General features: G+C 40.2%; 1 protein-coding gene across 1 annotated transcript in view; it reads left to right on the top strand.

Annotated features, from left to right (window-relative positions):
- The first annotated feature begins 11,852 nt into the window (after positions 1 to 11,852).
- Positions 11,853 to 24,179, top strand: part of MTR (5-methyltetrahydrofolate-homocysteine methyltransferase) — a 48,492-nt gene continuing 36,165 nt past the window's right edge. The window contains exons 1-7 of the mRNA XM_062488979.1: positions 11,853 to 11,874; positions 16,940 to 17,154; positions 19,613 to 19,702; positions 20,541 to 20,610; positions 21,672 to 21,764; positions 21,854 to 21,960; positions 23,266 to 23,325. Of these exons, the coding sequence (XP_062344963.1) occupies positions 11,853 to 11,874; positions 16,940 to 17,154; positions 19,613 to 19,702; positions 20,541 to 20,610; positions 21,672 to 21,764; positions 21,854 to 21,960; positions 23,266 to 23,325 (657 nt within the window). The remainder of the gene's footprint in view (positions 11,875 to 16,939; positions 17,155 to 19,612; positions 19,703 to 20,540; positions 20,611 to 21,671; positions 21,765 to 21,853; positions 21,961 to 23,265; positions 23,326 to 24,179) is intronic.

The following is a 24,179-nucleotide window of genomic DNA, read 5'->3' as shown; positions in this document are numbered from 1 at the left end:
TGTACCCTGCTCCTGTGTGCTAGATGTTTACTGGTTTACTGGTTTTTTCCATCTTGAGAAATGACAGAGAATAAAAGCAGTAACTTTTTTACTTGAATCCTACTGACACTGAGGAAATGCAGTGTAATCAAACAAAACCATTCACAAATGGTGAAGAGAGCTGTGCAGCCGAGTGCTATTAAAGCAATGATGTGCCTATTAAATAAAGTCTGCTTTTCAAAACCTTATGAGACTCTGTCATTGGCAGTTGAGCTAGTGGCTCCCTTTAAGAACTGGAAACATTTCTGAATATCAAAGGAGTTTTCAGATGCTAATGGTTCAAAGTCTATCACACATTTCAGTACATTGTGTCTGCTTCAACATGTCTCTGTATGCTGGAGGGACAGGTCTGGTTTCATGAAGAGAGATGGAGCTCAGAACAGGTTGGAGAGTTTCCATTTAGGTCACCTGGGCACAGATGTCCATAGCTTGTTAGACTTCAACAAGCTTAGATTGAATTCAGTGCTTTAGAGGACATTGGCCTTAACTTTTCTGTATGTCACTTTTTCATCATGTGCAAAAAAAGCAGCTGTTAATATGCAACGACGCTTTCCCTGGCCATTGTTTGGAAATATATGGATGGAAAGCATTAAAAATCTGTATGTGATTTCAATCCTAAAGCAGGTACCCTGCAGGTTAAAACAATCCCAGAGGAGACAATGACCCTTCCTTCTTCCCTTGTATACAAAGGCCAGCAGAGGACTTGCTAGGACTAGGATCTCATCTCCTACAGTGCATGTGCAGCCTTGTGCACAGCCAGAAGCTGCTACTGTCACTGCTGATAATGACATGGTGCAGTGCCATCTCCTTGTCTGATGACAGTGCCTGTACAAGCTAAGTCAGGAAGCTCTGCCTTAAAGCAAAGCCATTTCCAGCTAAATGACTGCTGGTCAGGCTGAATCCTGTTAAAAAATAAATCTGTATATCTCTCATTGTCACAGTTTAATGCAACTGGAAGAATAAAACACTGAGCTTCTGAATGTAGCACAAAAGCAAAGTGCCAGTGCTACAGGCAGGATTATGCAAAAAAAAAAAAAAAAAAGAAAATTGGCACTAAGACAGTTTATATTTGACACCTCTTTCAGGTGTTGTTCATGTTCTCTATCCACTAATTTTTATATTGTGATATTATTCCTGTTTTTGATAGTATGGAAGGGACTTCTATGCTCCTCCTTTCACTATGTTCTGTTATCAAAGCATGTGAGAGATAGTTATCAGCAGCAAGAGAAAAAAACTTTTGCAAATTAGTTTTTCCAATCTTATATCAGGTTTCTAATTTCTAAAGTAGAATGAACAACCAGTAGCTGAGAACTGCAGGGATTAAATATCCATTCACACTTGCCTAAAAATGTTATACTATAATTATTAGTTTAATGTCTTTCATGTACAATGAAGATATATAATAAAATGATTTCTCCCAGGATCAATGTAAGTAAACTATGTTATTTTACCCTAAAGAGAGTAATCCTCAAGGTCCTTTAAAACATTCTGTGATCATGTTCAGGGGCTATGGATTTTACAGAGATTTTCTTTTCTTCTAAGGCTCTGTTTTTAGTAGGTGGCATTCTGCAGGATCACTTTTCACACTGGGAATCAACGCAGCAACATTTTCTGTCCACGTAATTCTGGCAGCAAACTAGTTTTACTATAAAAAAAAGTACAGTAGCTGAGTCGAGGGCAATGAATGTGTCAATCACAGGGGCCAAATCAAGGTTCAGCAGCTGGAGGTACAGCATTATTTTGATGAGCATGTGAATAAAGGTTGTAAAATAAATTACAATTCACAAAAGTCAGTAAGGTTTTAAGTTGCTTTCATGACTATAATACAGATGTCTTCTGTGACTTTACATGAATACAACAGTTCTTTGAAAAACTTCCTGCCAAAGTAAATTTTGATTTCATAGTAATAATTTTCAGATTTAATAATTTTCACTGATTTTTAAAAGGTGCTGATACAGGTAGAAATCTGCTGTCAGTTTTATGTTACCTTCACATCTCCCTTCTTTGTAGTTTCCATCACTGTTTTCTTTATCCACTGCCTACAAAAGGGTCAGAGTGGGTCAGAGTTGCTCCTAGAGGCTTGTATTTTCATCAGAACATCATGTTGTTCAGTTTCTGAATTCTTGGAGGAGGTCATGTTCTTTTGTTCAGGTTGTTCATGGTGTCTGTAAAGGTATTCCCAGACATGAGTGGTCTCACTGAAGGAGGAAAATAGTTCCTGTTAGCAGCTGGATTTGGATGGTAAGCAGTTTCCTTTCTTGACTGAAATAGCTTGTGATTGAGACTAATTCTGTAAGGAAGTAATTTTTTTATTACTTCACTAGTAAATGAATAGGTGCTTTGGAGCATGCTTTCATCACTGTGATGGTATAAATATTTTTGGTGGGCTTCTACAAATAGTTCTAGTAATATTTAATGAGGAAATAAAACCTATTCATTACCTATGCCACTCTTCCCCAAGTTTCATGGTTAACAACCTGTGCACTTATTTGCTTGTGCATCAGTCTACCTTCTGCTTGTGTTCAGAAGGTATTTTATTTGGGAAGCCACTTCAGCAGCATTAAGCCTGGACTACAGACAGTTGTTAGCATGTTCTGGTGAGATTCTACTTGTTTTAGATCAAATATTTTTATATAGGAAAACTGACTGTTCTAAGATGGATTTTATTTCACATTAGTCTCTTTTTTAAATGTGTAATTCCTTTCTAATTTTAACCCAAGGTGTGGGCTGGCACCACAAAGGACAAGTCTATCTCCACTTTTTCCATGATCCCATTAATTTATAAATAGAACAGTTCCCTGGTCTGGTTACCGTGCTGGCTGGGAATACATATCTAGAGTGGTTAGAACTGTAGATTATCCCCTGGAGCAGCAGACTGTATGCACCTGAAAGTGATTGTATAACTGTGGAATTAGGGACCTAGCCACCCACTTTCAATGAAAGTCCTTTATTATTCCCAACAAAAGAACATTTATGTGCAGACAACAAACCTTGAGCCAGTACTAGGAGTGCCACTCGTTCCCCTCATTTATTAAGGCAGCAATATTAAACAATTAACCAAAACTTTTCCATATATGAGCTTGACTAGGATTTCATATTCTAATCTTCAAAATAAATTCCTCTGCTAATTTACTACATTTTGGGAAATTTCATTAGCATTTGTAATACTTCTTTTCATTTGTTTATCAACATATTGTTTTAATTACTTGGAAATCAAATGTCTTGGATAAATGTCCTGAGACAATAAACGTCCAGAGGCTATTTTAACACCCATCCATCCCTCATCTACTTGCACCTGGCTGTTTTATTTGGCCTCAACACATGGAAACTTTCTTCTTTTCAGGATTTTGTTAATGCTTTGTGTGAAAAATGACCTTGAGCGCTGTCCTTAGGAGGAGTGGTTATCCTGTGTGCTCGCCTGAGCTGGAGCCTTCCAGCTGCATAAGGGATACTTGTGGCAGAAGCCCAGGTATAGAACAGCTCTTTTGGCTCAGACACTGAAGGTCCTGTTTCAGGTTTTAGCTGGTCTGCTGATAAGACTGAAAGAGAAAGAAATGCTTGCACAAGTTGCCAGCAAGTCTGGCCTTGATTTGAATGGAACTGTCAATACAGGCACAGCAAGTTATTATAATTTTTTAAAAAGGCACCACAGAAAAGCAAAGAATGGCTGTATCAAACATTTTGTTTGTTCAGACTTGTATCCTAGCTCTGACCATTACGAGCAATAATGGAAAATCTAAAAAGGAGATGGCAAGTGGTCATGTGTGACCAAGAGAGTCTCCAGGCTGACAGTAATTTGTGGATCACAAATGTGTAGAACTCTGCACACTGACACAAAAAATTTAGTCCACTTTTCTGCCAAAGTAATATATCTGCTTCGAAAGCTCCTTCTGTATTCCTTTCAGTAGGACCTACTGCATCTATAAATCCTCCACTAGCCTATTAGATGTGCTTGAAAAAAAAGATTTGCTTTTCATTCCTTTATCTTTTCCAAACTGTTTCCCAAAGTTTTTTTGGTTGCTGTGGCTATCTCTTTATCTTCTGGTAACCTACCAGAAATAATATGGACATCATGCCAGCTTTCTGAAGGAAATTGCAAAATGCAGACAGCCCAAGAGAGAGGCAATGTTACCTCCCAGGAAACAAACCCCAGTAACAGTTTAGCCAAACTCTTTAGGAAACCTTTTTAAATGCAAATCAGACACCCAGTAATGTTTAGGGGGGTGCCCAGGTGAGTGTGATGAACATGTATGGCAGACATGATGTGGTTGAACACCACATCCCTGACGTCTTGTCTGTTGCTGCTGTCATTAAACCAAAGGCACAGAATCTGACACTGGGTGGTCTTGCTGCCATTTGTGCAGTGTCTAGGGACGACACTCCACGGCAGCTCTAACTTTTACCTTTGTTATTTGCTAATGGAAGGTGACAAGACCTAATTTGCCACAGCAAGCTGGCAAACCCTGTACTGTCCAGCAAACACTTTTGGCACTTGGATATAATAACTGTCTCATTATCCGAGAAGCAACTTGTGGGCTTGAGGGGCTGAAATATCAGTATTTTAATACATAAATAAAAATGTACAAGTATTACATTCTTTCACCATTGAATTCTGTTTAATTTTTTCCCATTGTTCATTTTAATATAGCTGCATATGCAGTTGTAAGAAGCAGAAATTATGCTTGTGGCAAAAAGAAAAATGTAAACTTTATATATATAAAAAAGACAACATGTTTTTTAAAATTTTTTCTTCTTCTTAACAAAAAATACATTTCTATCAGCTGCCTAAACTTAAGAAGACTCATCCCAACAGCACTACAAACTAAATGTTTTGATTATGGTTTTGCAAACACCTTCTATCCATCAAAAATTAATAACTAGCTTTTTTCATTTTCTTTCAGCATGAAAAACTGAAACCATTCAATTATGACCCCACCTAAATGCCCCAACACTCTCGCTCTTCTGGGAGCTTAAACAGATTTTCTGTAAGACTCATTGTTTCTTCAAGTCAGACCATGAACCCAGATGGCCTGGCTGGCCTTATTTGCAAGAGACAGCTGGAACAGCTATAGTGAAATGAACATTCTGCCTTTTGGAATAGCTCCATAAGGCAACATCCTGGTCAGGGTCATTGCCCCTTCTTGTAGTGGTAGCCTTTAACTGAAGTGCTGCTCTGCAGACAGGATTGCCTTTAGCAGTGGCCATTAATTTGCCTTTTCTGAGGAGGCACCTCCCTTCCTGCCAGCATTACTGTCTCTTGGTAGACCACTCTCCCTTCTAACTCAGACACCAGCCTCTGTCTGCCACTGCCCTTTTCCCACTTTTAACAACTGTCCCTTAGAGCTTAAATGTTTCTGACTGGAGATGTTGACTCAAATCTAGTTTAATGATTTCAAGGCTCCCTTGAACTGGATTTTAAAGGGAAACACTTTATTTCTGCTTGATCAGAATGCAGTTATTCTTGATTTGTACTAAGGCAATAGAGTGTTCTTCTCTTTGTTTTTATTTAATATCTTTAGCTTTACCTGCTACTCCTGAAGTACTTATTAGACCTTTCGATAGACAGGAATGATGGTAAGCTCTCCAGTCATCATCTATACGGAAAGAATTTTGTGTACCACATGAAAATTGACGATATAAACCACAGATTATTCCACCACCAGATTATTCCACCATCAAAATCCACATGGTTGCAGTGAGTTTTGCTCTACATGGTAAAGATGGGATGGGAGACTTTAGTGTGATTAACCTATGCCCCAGCCTCTACCCTCTTCATACCCTTCTGGAGGCTTTGCCAGCTCCCAATGTACCTGTCCTATCTGCATGTGGGAGAGCAAACAAGAGAGGAGGGAAGGGAAGGATCATACACAGTATTTTCATGTGCCAGAATATACAGGGAGACTCTGATCTACTTGCAGCTCTCTTACGTTACCCCCAAGCTCAAGTGACAGTGACTCTACTACATGAGGGGTTGTACTAAGACCGCTTTCCTGGTCCTGGAAAGTATACATGGAAAATGATAACAGAATGTAGAAATGCTAATAATAGAGACTTCTGAGGAGTTGTCAGCAGATCTTAGATTGCTTAACAAGTGTAAAGGCCCAAAGTGAAGTCCTTTATTTTAACAAGACAAAAAAAGAGATGTCAAAGGAAAAGAAAAATTCAAATGGAATTATTGTAGACCACAGGCTAACAAAAGAAACTTTTCACTTCTATGTTGAAAACCTGCCAAAGAGTAAGACCTGACAGGTATCAGTAACCAACAGGGTGGAAATATTTGGCCTTTAGGATGACAAAGTACATTCTGAACATTTTTTTTTAATGTAAATGTGTGTTACTGATAACTAAAGAAAGACTCTGCCCTAGAGCATCCTTCCCTGTCAGTATCTCTTGCCCATGCTCTTGCTAGTGTAAGAGGCTGCTTCTTCCTCACAATTTTATTTCTGAAGCTTAAGCAAGATTTAGAACCAACATCACCTCTGAGTACTTTTTCATGTTTCTTCATTTCTTCATTCATACACAAGACTTACAGCACTAAGGTTCTTTTTTGTCTGATAATTCTATATTGTTGTACAACTTGCATTTTTCTTTCATTTAATATGTTGATTTGAAAACAATTTTATTTAGTCATAGTTAGCGTCTCCAGCAAAAGAAGTTTTCTGGAAGGGTTTATATTTCTAGGAGAGGTTTCTTAAACTTGTTTTCTACATATCTGGGACTTAAATCCATGCTGCTCTTTCCTTGCTCCTGACCTCATCAGTTTCCTTCTCCCCTCTCCGTTTCTGCTTCTCTACAATGAATTGAATACATGGGAGGGGATAACATTACTCAAATCCCTCTCAGGGTAAGGGAGATGGTACCTGCCTATAGAAAGGGTAGGGAGAATGTCACTGCTATGTCTGTGATCATAAGCAGCTTCTACAAAGTTTTAAAACCTAACGTGTTAGACTTCAAAACAAACTGAATGAACCAGGAACAAAGTCCTGTAGTTTCAAAGTCCTTTAAAGAGAACTGCCTATAAAACATGATTTTTGGCAGATTGTTGACAACATACGGGACTGTTTCTATGTGTAAGTTAGAGAAAGCCAAGTAGGGCACTGGTCTTTCAAGGTATTTTACACAGAAAGATTCCCTCTGCCCTTGCAAAAAAATCTTACAAGGTTTGCTGTTTAATGAAAGAAGGTGATAGAATTGAGGCTGCTCTCTGCCACAGATGGAGCCATGCCTGCTGGAAGCTCTCCAGTGCCACTCACACATCACACAACCTGTGCACGTCCCTTCTCTCTGCCTCCTTGTGCTGTGCTTGCACTACCAGGATGCAGATGGTTGGGCTACTTGGCTTTGTCTTCTCATTGTCCACCATTCAAAGCTGCTCAAACCTTTCTATAATCCTCCTCAGTCACCACATTTTCATAGATCTCAAGCTGTGTCGAACACAAACCGATGTGCTTGTCAGGGGAAGTGTAATCCCATTTACAGTGCACAGGCAGGAAAAGTATGCCTAGGGCATGTGCTCTGACAATTCCCTTCAGCTGTGGAGTCTGCACCTCTGAGCTTGTCTATCGACTGGTATGGCCCTGAGAACATCAGCCTCTCTTCTATGATTTTGATGTAGATGCCTGAAAGGTGCATTCTTAGTTTTTAAAATGTCACAGAATTTCATAATAAAATAAAAGATTTATAGGCACAAACCTGTAATTAGTTGAAAGGAATTGTCACAGCTTCCCAGCAGTATGAGTAAGCTGTAAGAATACAACCCCTATTGAATTCCCAGTCCTTTCATGCCTGCATTTTAGTCCTTGCAGGCATTTATACACTCTTTCATCAACAAATATTCTCTAAAGTGATGCAAAAGGCTATATTCAGTTCACTCTAATGTGTTTAATTTCACTGTCATGAAGACTTTGAGCTTTTTTTTAAATAGTGAAGTCCAAAATCTATGGTAAATATGTAGAATAAATTTGTTGATATTTCCTGAGCTGCACATCTTTAATAGTCTATTCTGACATTTGGAGTGTACTTAGAATTGATCTTGAAGCACTCAGCTTTCTTTTGCCTTCAGGTAATATTTTGATCTTGGAAGAATATTGTTAAAATCATAATTTGACTTACACAAAACAGATAATTTGGATCACAAAAAAAGAAAAAAATCACACTCTTAAGTTTTGGGTCTATAAAATCATTAAAAATAAATAGTAATTCTTAGCTTGACAGAAATTCTGAAAATAAGAAACAAGTAGTTCAACTTAGTAATCCAAAATAGGGCAAGAATCCAGCTGCAGCAAAAAGCACAAGTGGTAATTTCACAGAAGAGAGTGCCAAGAGCTGTGTCCTGAAATCAGATTAATCTGTTTTCCCCTTCAGACTTCTGCATGGAGTTGTGAATGCTTCGCTTGAATATATTTCTCTGAAAAGCAACTGTTCTATAGTAACACAAATAATTCTACTGTTCTTGCTTAAATAAGGCTTACTTATGTGAATAACCCATTAAGAACTGCATCCTCAGAAGTAAAGGCAGTTAATATGAGAATGAGAGGTATATTTTTGTAATTAATATTGTGGAGATGTTTAAAACATAACCCCAAAAGGTAAGAGTGGGCTCAAGACCTATGTTTGATCATACACACGTGTAAGGTATGTGTTATTTAAATGCATGGATATGCAAGTAGAGTAACAAGCTGGTGAACAGATCCTTGGCACTGGAAAACTAATCAAAATATGAGGATGGCTTTGTTTGCTTTAAACAGTGCCTGGTTTTAAAAGATCTTTCAATGAGAGTTTATCTCTGTGTGTGGGAGGAGCTCAGGAAACAATGGTTTGAAAACACCTTCAAATATACTTGGAATGAACACTAGAACTCAGTCTTACAGTTTTTAAATTTCTTTTGCTAAGGATATTAATTTGGATTTAGTCTTGCTGCAATTAGAAAAATGCTAGGTTAACTAAACCACCACTTATAACCCCCTTCAGAAAACAGGATTCTCACCATGATGATGTGATTCCATGTCTGCACCTGATGTTTAAATAGGGCTAATTCCTAACATTGCTAAGGTCAGGTTTCTCACACATAGGAATGATGCCTGCACCTTTGTGTTCTCTCCTGCTTTATTCACTGGTCTGCAACTCTAAGCTGCTCCTGGTATTGCTCTAAATGTATTAAAGGAAACAGAATTTTGACAGGCTAACTTAGCAAATGAAGAACAATGCTCCATAAGACAAAAAAACAAAAACAAACAACAACAAAAACAAAAATACAAAAAAAAACCCCAACACTTTTCAAGCTTAAGGCATGATCACTGCAATTCCTTGAACCTTCCCTCCAAACACACCATGTGTTACAGCACCTCAAAGAAACAGCTCAGAAACCTTGGTAATTGCAGGTATGTATCAGCCTTGGGGTAGGGACATGCACTGGGACTCCCAGTACTGGGCAATATTGTCAGCATTAAAACTCAACCAAGACAAGGGACCTGAGATTCTCTAATACTGCAAAACACATTAAGGCTGAGGTGTTGTGTTGTTACTTCTTTGTTGGATGAATTCTAACTTTACCACTCATCCACTTGTTCCTCTTCCCTTCACCGTCTGAAGCATATCTTGCTACAGTTGTGCTGTTTTGGTAGTTTGTACAACTCCAGTTTCTCAAGCAGATTGAACACAGTCTGAGGCTGGAGGGTTGCTGCTCTCTCTTCCTGCTGCTGTTCCTACATCAACCCTGGAGACAATTCCACTGCAGATTAATTGGATCAGAGATGTGTTACCACTGATACCTGACTTTTACAGAAGAACTGTGTTCAAGGGCTGGCACTCACACAAATAAAAGGATGGAAACAGGAGGATGGCAGAGGGTGGAATTTGGGACTGACCTTTCACAGCATCACACAAATTTGACTGCAAAACTGCAAAGGAACTGGGATCCTTTTCAAAAGCACCTTCAAATCTGGAGCTTTTTTTTTTTTTTTTTTTTTTTTTTTTGCCCCACTGACCTACTTTGCAGCAGTTACACAAACAACTGCATCAGCACATGCAAGGACATGCTGAGCTGTGGTACAAAGATCTGTCACCACAAAGCAACTGTGTAGAGTTTTTAACCTGTATTTTAAACAGTGAGCTTTTTAACCTGCATTGCTGCCAGAGGAAATTTTCAGTGTTATATGACATGACAGAAAAAGTTTGGAAACTGTCAAAAAGTCAAGCAAGGAAATGCACCCCCTAAAATCTCATAAAGAGCAGTTCTCAAAGCATTGCCCATCTCTGTCATATATGCAAACTGTGTGTACTAAGGGTCAAATTAGGCACTCATTAGGAATACCTAACTTCTGCTTCTGTTTAATGTATTTCACTTCTGTTGTTAGGTTTCCTGACAATCACATCTTACACTGGAAATTTGGGACATATTTTTGCACTAGGAACTCAGGTTGACCACTGCAATGGTTTGCTGATAGGTAAGATCTGTTTTCCAGCAATCTCTCCTGGCAATCAAAACTGGAGCATGGCCTCTACAACTGAAGTTGGACTACTACCTAGTTGATTTGCAGGCTGCCTGCATTTGTTCTGAAAATGAATGAGAGATAAATGTTATTTAAACATAAGGCTAATTTTCAATATATATATTTGATTTACCATTCACCAAAGTGATGGTTAATTATGAAAGTTCCTACATCACACTGGACTCAAAAGTGTTTGTAGCCACTGTTTCTATGTCTCAAAAGAAAACTCAAGAGTGAATATTTAGCTTCCAGGAACTGCGTACACTAGTGGCTTTTAACTCATTTTGAGTCCCTTATAGACTCTCCAGGGGAAAAGCAGAAGCCATTATTAAGTAGCAATCCGTACTCTGAGCTGACAGAAGGCTTTATGTTGCTGCACACTGTGTTGCTGAGGCCCAGTCACCTAAGGGAGGGAAGCTACATCAGTTTGCTCCAGAACCAGCGGTCCTCGCGTCTTCACCTGCAGCATTTTATCTGCTTGCATAACTTACTGCAACATGCAAGCCAAACAGGAAGGGCCAGTCAATGATCCATTTTAAAGGCTTCCTTCTCTTCGTATTTTGACCACTGAACCTGTTTCAATGACATGCTTATTACAGGCACTTGAATTACTAACATGAGAGAACTGGTTATTCCTCTTGGGAGCCCCAACTCGGGGCAGCACATTCGTGTGGTGATTGAATGGCTGTTCTGCAAGCATTTTTAAAGTAGAGTCCTCATTTAAGCAGTTGAAAGGATGTACCATCAGAAGTGAAACTCTTGTGCCAAAATATGTCACACTTTATTTGTTTTTTTCCGACTGTCAAGCAAACTGTGACTTAAATTTGATTCCTTTTGTATAGTCTTGCTTCCAGGTCTACATGTATCCATACATCACTGCAAGTCCGACTTCCAGCTTCCGTAAGGCACATTTACAAGCCTCCTCTCAACAGTACATTCCTCTCTACTTGCAGCACATTTGTCGCTTGAAAGAATCATCCCCCAACACCACATCCCCGCCCCGCTTCTCCCCGCGATGGGAGAAAAGTCAATTTTACTGAGCTCTGCCTGGCTCCAAATCATCCCTTCCCCGGGTCATTGGACTTGAGGCGAGTTAGTTCGAAGGCCGAGCTGTCGCCTGGGTCTGTGTGCCGGTCTGTATCTGTCTGTGTGTCAGAGGGACAGACGGACAAATGGACGGACAAATGGATGGACGGAGGCACGGACGCCCCGTTCCCCTCAGGCCAAGGGCAGCGCGCGCTCCCTGCCCGCGCGCGGGGCGGAGCTGGCGCGTCACGGGCTGCGCGCGGGCCCCCGGCCGCGGGCGGTGACGTCTCGGCAGCGATGGCGCTCACGGGGCCGCCGGGTAACGGCCGCGAGCGCCGGGCGCGCGGGGGGACCGTGGCGGGGGTGGCCGGGCGGGCGGTGAGGGAGCGGCCGCCGCGCCCGCCCTTGCGATTCCCTGGTGGTGCCCGCGGCTCGGTGTAGGCGGGGGCGGCACTTAACGCACCGCGTTGAACTTTTTTTTCAGAAGCCGCGTGTGGCGTTGTTGGGAGGGAGGGAGGGAGGGAGGGAAGGAAGGGAAGGGAAGGGAGTGAGGGCGCTTTTTGACGCCGGCCCCTTGGAGCAGCTGCATCCTGCCAGGGAGGGGTCGTGAGGGACGGCCAGGGTGTCCGCACCGACCCGTCCGGCCACGCAGTTATGCCGGGAAAGTGAAAACGGGCTCGCTGGGAGGGGGCTGGGTGTGCTCCAGCTGCTCGGGGCTTTAAGTCAAAAGTGCCATTTCACGGGTGAAACAGAAGTCTTTGGATGGGGAGCATAAGTAAAATTAAAACTCCTAATTTGCTTTGGTGTTTTAAAATGGACTGGTCTGTCAGTGGCTGCTTTCAGTGGTGCTGCGGCCAGCAAAGATCCCAAGCACTTTGAATACTCGTGAGGGAGTTGCTGGTGCTGAGCCTGTGCTTCAGCTCGGGCTTGCATCCCTCGGCATGTCCAAACAGGCCTGCCGTCCTGCTCGGCACCGATTCCATAGCCAGCTTCGGTGGCCTCAGGTTTCTCCATGTTCCTCTGGCAAAGAGGATGTTGACGTGATGTGCCCTGCCCTTTCTCCCATCCCATTTGGGGTCAAGCCGGGGGCTGGCGACTGCCCTGCTGCAGAACCGAATGGGTCTGGCTGAAATGGGAGTTGTGAAGGTGTTGTGGTAGCAGCTTGAGAAGTCATGGCAGTGGGAGAGGAGTTCTGCATAGATAGAAACAAAAATTGCATGATGGGGGTGTTTGTGGAGCCCCAGTGAGCAGGCACGATGCAGTAGGTGGTGGTGTGTCCCTCTGGCAGTGAGGCAAAGGACCTGGATTCAAGAGTGGGTTATGGAGAAGCTAAGCACAGTGGTTCTCCCTAGCCTGTGAGGGGCAGGGCATCCCACAAAGTGAGGCCGTGCAGGTCTTTTTCCTTGTGAGTCCTGCCTGTAATGAATACCTGTTGTGAGCAGTTAAATATCAGAAAGTGAACAGTTGTGATTATAACACAGGGAGCTTTCTAAACCTGGGATTTGCATGTTTAGCTAGACACAGTGGGCACAGCTAACAGGATCCTGCTATTCTGAAAATAGTGGCTTTTGTAGTGGTTGGTTGCCTCTCAAGCTAACTGTGTGAATGCATTGGGTACATAAGTATCTTGTCTGTCTGTTCTGTAAGAACTGGATGGTTCATAAGACAGGAGCCAACGTGGAAATATTAGCAAGGTGCACATAGTTGCCCAAGGTGAAGTGCTAAGATCCAGTACTTCTCTTTGGATAGGCTGGGTAACAGCATGGCAACAGGGTGCTGCTGCCCACTGTTGCAGAGGACCTGTGTAACATCTGTTGTTACAGTTCATGATGCTCTTACTATTGCCAGAGGGCTTCCAGTTGAAGACAATTTAATTAATTGAGCAGCAAATAATTCTGAGGTTATGAGCTGTCTGTGGCTGGCTGATAGCAAGAGCATCCTTTCTAGATACTAATACTGTAAATTCTGCATGCTGCATGATTGTATTTTGAATGATGGGGAGATGTGTGGTTGGAGCTGTTGGGGGGAATTTGCCGATTTCTTAAATTTGGATGTGCAAATATGGAGAGACTCTGTTTCCAGCCAAGAGAGGAGCTGGTCAACCTAGGAAACAGCGAGTCCTGTAAGTGCTTCTCTCTCTCTGCATAGTTCCTGCACTTGTGTTCTGGCACATTAATGGGATGAAAATGCTTAATACTGTCACAGTTGGGTTGCTCCTTTATAAAAGCTTTGGAAACAGCTTGCAATCGTTTATTCACTTCCAAGTACTTGTATACAGGACTGTTTTATACTAAAAATATATTTGTAATGGAATAAAACAATACCTTTTGAGAATCATTGCAGGCATCACAAAAGTTTGGTTTAGAGCTAATTAAAACCTTTGAAATGCTGTATCTTGTAGAAGATACACATCCCTTCAATTCTGCACATACAGCCTGTGTGTGATTGGATTGGGATAAGGAGATGAAGGAACATCATCTTGCCTTATTCCCTGACACTCCTGAATGGAAAAAGATATCCATTTCCCAAAGCTCACCAGTGACCTTTATTAAACAGAATTTTCATCAGCTACAGGCTGAGCAGAGGTAGGAGCAGGATTCATATGTAAAAACAACAAAAAACAAAAGGCTGACCTGATTTTTCCCTGCCTCGAAACTTGTCTGAACATTTTTTTTTTCTTTTATTCTGTAATATTCTGCACCTTGTTTGTGCTGGAGAGGGGAATTGAATGAGCTGAATGCTGAATTAAGATGATGGTACTGATTCCCAGCTCCCTCCCTGCTTTTGTTCCAAGGGCAGAGTTCAGCACTTCCTAGTATGGCTTTTTGAATCAATCTTCTTTGATTTCTGGAGCGTTTTTGGACCTGTCTGCAGACTTTGCTTTCAACTTGAAATTGCACCATCAGTATGCCAGGACACAACTTCAAATAGTGCATGCTTCTGTTGGAAGAGGACTCAGATGTTATCCATAGCAAGGACAGGTAAATAGGCTTTTTTTTGGGTTTGGAGCTGTTGGACCCCTATGTGACATAGCGTCTGCGCACCTCTGGCACTGATGGTCGCCCTCATAATTCCCACCCTGTTTTCTTCAGCTTTTTGCTGCTGAAGAAGCACAGATTTGGAAAACTTGAGTAAGGCTCTTGCAGCGATGAGGCAGGAGTCTGTGCTCCTACAACCAGAAAACCACAGACTGCTCAATGCTTCTGTTCAGTGAGGAAAGCATAGCGAAAGTAAAATGGACCAGATGAGGTGCAGTATTACAACCAAAGGGTAAATCTTTGCCTCCCAGTGTGGATGAGGAGATGGCTGGGGAGCATGTAGGTTAAAGCCTATGAAAAGCAGGACTGGTTCTGGGAGGACTCTGATAGCATGTCTCAGCTGTCTGTTCTGCAGCTCTCAGGGCCAAGGAGTTGGCTTCGGAGGCTTGTTAAAGCTCCAGTGAGCTTCAGTGCCTGTGTGTGTGTCCCTGGGCTATGGCTCTTGGAAGCATGTGAGTTACACTCCATTGGGAATCTGCACTGCAGACCTACTTTCAGATACAGTTTTTCGTGTCTTGCTTCTAAAAGACTTTAGCTCAAGGATTGATTTTATTTTCATGAATAATTTGATGATTTAGCATGAGTAGATTTAAGCTCTTATGTAAGAACCTGCTGAGCCTGCCTGTGTGATGTTAAAACTTTCAGCTTGAAGCAAGGGTGGCTTACTTTTTGGTATTTTAATCTGCCTTCAAATGCTTCGTACTTGGTAGAGAGTGCATTTTCTTTGACTTCTCTTCCTGCTGAGACTACTTCTGATTTAGAGCTGTTTTTGCAGAGTGTTGGTATAAATGGAACCTTGCAATGCATTCCTCATGGCCCTAGCTTCTCTCCAGCACATTGCTTTTTAACAGTACTGATGTCAAAACAGAAGAAGCATTGCAGAAATGCAGAAGGAAAAAAGTCAAATCAGTTAGCAGTTGCCAGTGATTTTTAAGTACCATTGTGTGTAGTAGTAACAAGACATGATATTTTTGTGCCTTGGAAAGCATGCATTTTTTTACAAGGCCTTTGGTGATAGTTCGTAATCTATGCTATCTGTACAATCTTATCAATGCCTGCAAGTATCTAAAGGGAGAGTGCCAGGAAGATAGATCTAGGCACTTCTCAGTGGTGCCAGGCAACAGGAGAAGAGGCAATGGGCAGAAACTGATGCACAGGAAGTTCCACCTGAATATGAGGAAGATCTTCTTCATTGTGAGGCTGACCAGGCACTGGGAAAGATTGTCCAGAGAGGTTGTGGAGTCTCCCTCACTGGAGATATTTAAGAACTGCTTGGTCTCAATCCTGTGCCAGGTGCTCTAGGATGACCGTGCTTGAGCAGGGAGGTTGGACCAGATGAGCCCCTGTGGTCCCTCCCAACCTGATCCACTCTGTGATTCTCTGTGTTTGCATTCTGAAACAATTCTGTGTATGTTCTAAAGGGGAAAAGTAGAATGACTTTTGCTGTGGTCTTGGGGCTTTATCAGGGGGTTTTCTTGTTCATTTGTTTGTGTTTTTGTTTGTTTTTTTAATGCCTCAGAGTAAGCTTTTTGCTTAATGTTTGGATGGGCTGTATTTGGGATCTTGAAGCAATACTGCATCTAATTTCTAATGATAGTGCTGAAATGTTTGCAGTATTTTGTTTCACTCATGGTTAGATTTACTTTTCTCAATAGCTTATAATTAACCATGTGATTTGCTTGATATATTTTCTTCTGGCATTATTGTGGAGGAAAAGAGTATCTTGTTACTTTTGTGCAAAAGAAAGTAAAGCCTAGCTATTATCTGTTGGCATGTATTGGTGTTTGTCAGGTTGTCATTTACTACTGTAATCCTAAGGGAAATTAGGACTCAGTTGAAAAATTGGTTTTGTTTGCTCAGTTTATTTCTTTTTATCATTATGATACAGAGAATTAGAGTAGATCTGGGTATTTGTTTTTTACTGAAGTTTACTTATTTCTTTTTTGCACTTGTGTACCACTTACAGTGTGGTGTCTGGTACAAGAGGCAGCTCTGCTTTGCTGTTCAGACATTTCTGGGGTGGAAATTATCAAACTAGTTTTGGAAACTAGTTTATGTAGAGATTTTTATGTATGCCCTTATGAACTTCGGTTAATATTTTCTGTGGTTGACTGTGTGTAGGACTGTCCTTAGGTAAAGGATCAGTTGAGCCTAATTGTATTTAGATAGATGTTGCTGTTACCTTACATCTGGTGATTGGAGCTGCAGGTGAAGTAAACCAATTACTGTCTGATTTCAGCAGAGGATTAGCTGCTTTATTCTTGGGAATGGGAAGAGCTCAGGTTGACCATGTGTATAGATAGGGAATTTCAGAACTACTTAAATACTGAGTTTATCTTTTTCCAGCAGATCTCCAGAAAAGTGTGGAAGATGAAATTGAATCTATTCTGCAGGAGCGGATAATGGTTTTGGATGGGGGCATGGGGACCATGATCCAGCAACATGCGCTGACAGAAGAGGATTTCCGAGGGCATGAATTTAAAGATCATTCCAGGCCTCTGAAAGGCAATAATGACCTTCTCAGTATAACTCAGCCTGATATAATCTATGACATACACAAGGTTGGTGGTTCTGGTTTCTGTCTCTTGACAAGAGAGAGAGGGAGAACTTGGCCTCTGCACTCGCCTTTTCCATACCACAGACTCCTGGCTCTCCACTGTCTTTTGGGGATAGGAAAAAGAGTGCTAGGTAACCATGTGAAAAAGAATGAGCAGATTTGACTGTTCTGGTTGTGTGAGCACAGCATTTTTATCTTGCTTCCTGATGTCACCCAGGTGATGCTATTTTTAAATCCCTTTTTGATTTATGTCCCTGATGTATTTCTGTTAATTGTAGATTCTGTTTTATTTAATTTTTATTTCCTCTTCTTATTCTCAGCTAGCACTTGAAATACATCTAAGTAGGATATATCTGAATTCTAGATGTGTTTCTTTAATTTGTATTAAAGGGCTGTTAAATGTGGCAGCCTGAAGCAAGCCTCTGTAGTTAATGAGTATATGAGCTTCCTAGTGAGTATATGTGCTTCCACAATCTTGTTTTTCCCCTAGAATATTAACATGTGGCCCAGAGAATAAAACAGTCTAATCTTCTGATGATTAGGAATTTGCAAACAGATTTCATTGCTTGCCTGTCTTCAATTAGACTTTAAAAAACAACTTCCTAAGTCTTGTATTTATTGAGTTGCAGGTATTCATAGGTCTTACTGTAATAATTGGAATGCTTGAATAGTGTTGCAGCTATTTGTTATTCAGCTGAAGCCTCACATCTGTTCTGGGCTTTTACAATTATTTATTGACAAAATCTGTATTTAATTTAGGAGAATAATATTTGGCATATGTTGGTTAAACTTAGAAGGTAATCTGTATTTTTAAATTAAGTTTTAACTGCCATTCTTTGGATTTTAAGAATGATGAGCTGGAAGGAATCAGTCTTTTACCTATAAAAATTTCAGAAGGAAGTATTTGTAGATTGAGTTCAACTGAGGAATAGTGCTCATGAACCTTGGAATTTATAATAGTTTGTGGTTTTCATAGGGTAAGCTGCTTTAACAGTTGAATTTGCCAGGTTTAGCAGAGAAATAGTGATGTGACTTGAGAATGTGTGTATTGGCTCAAACCAAGTAACCTGCTGTTATCTCTGTAGTTACCAGTTACAGGTGCTTTAGGAAGAGAGCAAAAAACGAACTGTCTTTTGTGCTACCTGTCCCTGCAGCAACTATTGAGTCAGAGGCTTTCTGAGCAATGGGTGGTGACTTCGTATTTTGCAGCTACCAGGGGCTGTTTCTTCTGAGAACTGGACAGAAGGAACTTGCAATAATAGATGGAATTTTTCTTTTTCTTTTTTTTTTTTTTTTTTTTTTTGTTAATGACCCAGTGAATTAGATTTCATAGATATCAGTAGTTTAAAAAGTAAATGTTAGCTGTACCTTGGCTGGCAGCTGGCAAGGTCAGATTCAAATGTAAGAGACGTGATGTATTTTCAAAGGCAAAATTTAACTTCCTGCTTTGAGAATATTATTTCCTTTTGTGGTGGTAGACAGTAAAGTTGGAGGGCTTTTATACATTTAGCATGTTTAGATAATTTTCAGAAAATTAATGTTATTGGTTGACATGTAAGAGCTTGCATATTTTCATATATTCATTTGTAGATATTTTTATATGTTTTCAAGAGGAATTGAGAGAAAGCATATTTGTTTGCAACAAAACATGTTTTAAAACAAATTTATTTTCAGCTGTCGTTTGGATCAAGACTTTCACTGTTGAACTCAATGAGTTCTTCTGTTTCTTGTAGGAAAATCTAAGGGGGTTATGTTCAGTGGTGGCATCAGTATTTTTGATTAACTAGCACTTCAAGTGTTTTAATTTCCTTGAATATGATCATGCCAGGGTTCAAAAAGATGAGTTAGGGAGAAGGGCAGCTGATGGAGCTTTTACAAATACAGGCTAGAATCTGCAAAAATGTTTAAGTTTGCATTGATTTGAGTTTACTTCATTGGGAATTAGACAACCAAAATGGAACAGAAGTCTGAAGTGTTTTTAAAACTCGGTCATTAGTTAAACTTTAAATGAGATCTGCACAAAACTTAATTCTCCTAAGCTCGTGTTCTGTCCCAGTGTGCTCTTGTGCTGTATAAATTCCTTCAGAACATTTAAATTTTCTAATCTTTTCTGTTGTTTAATTTGGGCCTTCTCTGAGGCCTCGCAGAGCAGTCCTTGTTTGCTGATGGTGATTGGACTGTGTCTGACCATATCCCTGTGCAGAAATCTAGAATGTGTTCCAGTGGCAGAGGTGACTATAAATGTCACTTGTTATTAGAAAGTGTGGCTGACACTGAAATTCTGAAAATTGGTTACATGGAACATTTCTATTGCTTTGGCGCTGTGCTTTTGACTAAGGACTTTAGATTTTGATCAGCTTTGAATTGGGAAATGATTTATGACTTTTGTCAACTGGATGAGACCAAGTAGTTGGGTTACTTGCGTTCCATACCTCAGGCTTTTTTTCTCTCATGTCTTGCAGGAATACTTGCTGTCAGGCGCTGACATCATTGAAACCAACACTTTCAGCAGCACCCGAGTTGCACAGGCTGACTACGGCCTTGAGCATTTGGTAAGAATGCTAAACTACTTACACATTAAAATATTAATCATGTCCTAGCAACCAAGATTAGCTTAGTCCCAGGATTCTTTGGTGTTTGCTTATCAGCTGCATGCTGCCTCTTGAGCCATGTGACGGGATCGCAGCTCCTTTCTGCTGCTGTGGACAATTACACTTTCTTTGTCACAGACATGGTGTACTTCTTGTTGGCAGAGGTACAGGCAATAATAATTAGTCCTGGTTTTTGTTTGAGTGTTCACAGCATCTCTTAGTTGTGTGAACAGGGATGTTTCACTTTAGTCCTTCCAACTTACCAAATGGCACAATAGAACTGCTTTTTTCCTGGATATTGCTTATGTGTTGTTTGTGCTGGTGTGTGTAGAAGTCTTTTCTAGTTTGCATTTATTGTGCCTATTATTTGTTATGTATTGTTTTGAGAATTTGGGGAAATATATGAAACTAAATACTTGGAAATGCATTTACTTGAATAAAAAGTGAACTTAAGAGTAGGCTAGTTTTGTCATCAAAGTCCCATCCTTCACCTTCTTGATCTCAGCAGGATTTATTTATTTATTCATCTAATGAAATTCATTCATTAAATAATGAAATTTTATGATTAGCAGCTGTAGGCTGGGGCATGCATGGGGTGAACCTGCCATATAAATCTGTTGCTGAGATGTATAGAGCTGTTCTTCTTGAAGCCTTCTGATAGTGCTGATGCATGATTGTGTGACTTCGGGACCCTTCAGAGTGTATGGCAGCAGTTGGATCCAAGTGTTGTGTTTCTTTGAGGATGAGTTACCCTGGACTGAGCTAAAGGTTGCTCAGTAATTTTCTGTATTTGTTCCAGGCATATCGATTAAACAGAGTCTCTGCACAGGTGGCCAGAAAAGCAGCAGACACTGTAACTGCTCAGACAGGTTAGTACTATTTTAACTTTTTACTTGTTTGTGGTTTTGACAATGCTGCAGTCTTTGAAATGTTGCTAACTAGAGGATAGCTTGATGGTTTACATTATGGGGAGATAAAATGATGCTGCGCATGTTCACAAGTTAGGCAGAGTAACAGCAATTTAATATCTATTTATATCACACTGATTTCATTATGTTTGAAGGATCTGGTCCTTAAGGTGTTCTTCAGCACAGCTGTCCTGTGCCTGCCTGGTTATACACATCAGACATGTTTTAGAGAAAATGAATTCAGCAGGGGCTGTTAGAAGTTTCTTAGGTTTGTAGGGCTTAAGTTTTTGTACTCCAGAACTAAGATAGCTGATTGTAGGTAAATGTGGATTACCAGTTAATCCTAGTGTTTGTCTAGTGGTTTTACTTTATTTGGCAGCTAGTGGAATCATCTTAATATTTTCATTTCATTTCTACCAATGCCTTCCAGGCATTATGTGAGAGGGGTTTTAGCTCCTTTGCACTCCTGTAGATAAAGCTGTCTTTCAGACTAATTTCTGCTTGTATTCTACAATCAAACTGTATTTCAGTCTAACAGTGCTGCTGCTGTTCAGATAGCACCTTACTGATGTGATTCATACTATGCAATAAAAAAGTAAGATTTGCAATATGCTTTTTAAAAGTGTGGGTTTTATGATACATGCCAGAATGTAGTGAAAAATGCCAGGAAAGTTCTATGCTGTGCATTTAGAGTAATTAAATGAAGTTTCTTGTGTAAGACACAAATGATTCTTAGAAGAAAAATTAATTCAGATGGCTGACCTTTTCAGAAATGTTCTTCTGTCCTGTGAGTATACATTGAACATCCTGTTGGATTAAAAAAAAAAAAAAAGTTGGATGTGCTGGGTGAACCTGTGCTGACTAAACTCTAGATTTGAGACAAGAGTTTCCTGTTTTATAGTTCTTTATCATGGAATGATATGCATGTCTTGGTATCCTCAGAGGTATTTTATATTGACTGTCACTGTAAAGCCAAAGGTAAACAGTTTAGGGTCTTTTTCTCCTCCTGTGTCTTGGTCTAGGAGTTAGGAGATACGTTGCTGGAGCCCTGGGTCCAACAAACAGGACACTCTCTGTGTCACCATCTGTGGAGAGACCAGATTACAGGAACATAAGTAAGTATTTATAACCAAGATATTTGACTTAGGCTGTAGGCTTGAAAGACATTTCTCCAGATGAAATTAGCATCATTCCTGTTTTACAGCTTTTGATGAACTGGTTGAGGCCTATACAGAACAAGCCAAAGGACTTTTGGATGGAGGAGTTGACATTTTACTGGTGGAAACCATATTTGATACTGCCAATGCTAAGGTGAGACTTCTGGGGAAAAAAACCCCACCACAAAAACATAAGGGTTTGGTGTACTACCCAAAGAAATTCAAGATAATATTTCTTGAGCTATCAACTGCTGTTTACTAAATACATGAGAAGACTCCTCAGTTGATAGCAAGTGGGTAGAATGTGAGGAGACGGTTTTTAATCAGCCTTTTCCAGAAGGTTTCTCTTAATATGTGCCATTTGTATATTTCTGGCTGTCTGTGCCAGCTGTTCTCTTATTCCCAGAAACTCTGTTGTATTGCTCAACGTCTCCAAATGTTTCTGATTTTATTTTTCACTGTAAGCATGTCTGTCCAAAGGATGCCCACTGGAGAGGGAATGTCCAGTGAATCTGGTTTCAGGTGTGGGAAGGCTTGTAAAGCAGTTCTATTAAAAGGTGTTTGGTTTTTTTTTTGGGGGGGGGGGGGGGGGGCTAACTCTGCCATCGGTTTTTAAGAAGTAACCGTTTGGAATAGAAGATCAGAAGGGTAAAATAGAAGGAATAAAATGTCGAGATATGCCACAATTCATGGGATTTTAACACCTCTTTCTTTATCTAATAACTGCTCAGCGCAGGGGGTTGTTAGGGTACTTAAAACTGTCTTGTAATTTTATATGGAAAAGTCTGGCTGGATATGTGCACAGTGTTTCTTCAGGCTTTTGCTATCAGTTGAATAACATGTGCAGTGACATCACCTGCTCTTTGCAGATCTGACCAGTCATCACGGAGGTTTGGCTAGGAGCTTATAGGCTTAACATAATGCTAAGGGCGTGTTCATGGGCTACTTTCTTACCCTGAGGAGGGAGGACATTTTCAGGACCTTCAAAGGAGTCACTTGCAGTTCTTACTGTAAAAATTGGTGGTGGTTGGAGCCCTCCCTTTGAAAACTACGTGTCTAAACAGACTCAAGGGCAGTGAATGTGTACTGGGAAGGGTACATACAACCATATTTGGGGTGGGGATGTGCTGCAGATGTATGGGAGAAGTACGTGCTGACATAGTTTGGGTTTCAGAGTAGTCTAATTTGTTTTCCCTGTGATACTTCTTTTCTACTTGTTACCAAAACATATTTCGAAACATCTGGAAGATTTTGGGGCTAAGGGTAAAACTTCCTGCGTGTAGTAAGTTCTGGCAGGCGATATGAGCTAGCAAGTTGCATAAACAGCCATATAATAAATAAATAAATAAATAAATAAATAAATAAATAAAGATCATCAAACCCATAGAAACAAAAAGAAATTAACAATCTGAAGAACTCTCAAAACATCATTAATGTTTTGCAACATATTCTTCTGTAGGCAGCTCTTTTTGCACTCCAGATGTTGTTTGAGGAAGAGTATGCTTCCCGACCCATATTTGTAAGTATACTTTAATTTTTTACATATCCTTAAGCTTCATTTATGAACTAGCTGAGATGGTAGCTGATTAGTGTTTTGAAGTGAAGGAAATGAGTTTATTGGAAATGTACTTTTTTCCACATGATTATGAAAGTAAAACCTCTTACAGTTTTGTGAAATCAGCCTTGGATAGCTCTGTTCAGCAGATTAAGCCATAGACTAAGGAATGACTTTATGCCAGTGTGTATTAATTCTGTGTATTTCCACAAGAAAAGGTCTAATGATGGGGTTTTTTTCAGACTTGCAGTCCTGAGGGCAATAGGAACTAGTGCTTCAAGGATGAAATTAAGCAAAATCTGACATATTTTCAAGTAGAATGAGTGGCCATTTGAATTTAGAAAAATCTGTCTTACTCCATGTTCTTTGATGTGTCTTTTTCTGATAGTTGTCAGTCATGATTGCATTGGAAAAAATGCAAAAAAATAATAAGATTGTTTTGAAAGTTCTGATGTATTCTTCCAGTTTTCTACAGTTTACAGTCTAAGCTTTCTGATTTGCAGTTGGTATCTGTTTGTAGGCTTTTGTTGAATGTGTTTACTCCTTCCTTGCATCTGCGTTCCAACCCATGTGGGACCCAGGCATCTACAAAATAATCTGCCAGTAACTTTCACACCTTATGAATGTGCTGGTTTGAAAGTTTGCTTAGTTTTGGGCAGTTCACCTGATAATTTCTATTGTGTCTTGCCATTTTTCTCTTGAAAGTGGTAATGAGCAGCTGTTCTATGTTCCCTTTGTTGCATATTTTGCTGCCATTTGTAGTCCTTTGTGAGAGCCTCACTTAGTCATCTTTTTTTCAGCCTGAAAAATTCTATTCT

Source organism: Cinclus cinclus, chromosome 3 (assembly GCF_963662255.1).
Source record: "Cinclus cinclus chromosome 3, bCinCin1.1, whole genome shotgun sequence".
In the NCBI taxonomy this organism is placed as follows: domain Eukaryota; kingdom Metazoa; phylum Chordata; class Aves; order Passeriformes; family Cinclidae; genus Cinclus; species Cinclus cinclus.
Note: the sequence above shows the minus strand (reverse complement) of the source record. Positions and strands in the feature narration are given on the sequence as shown.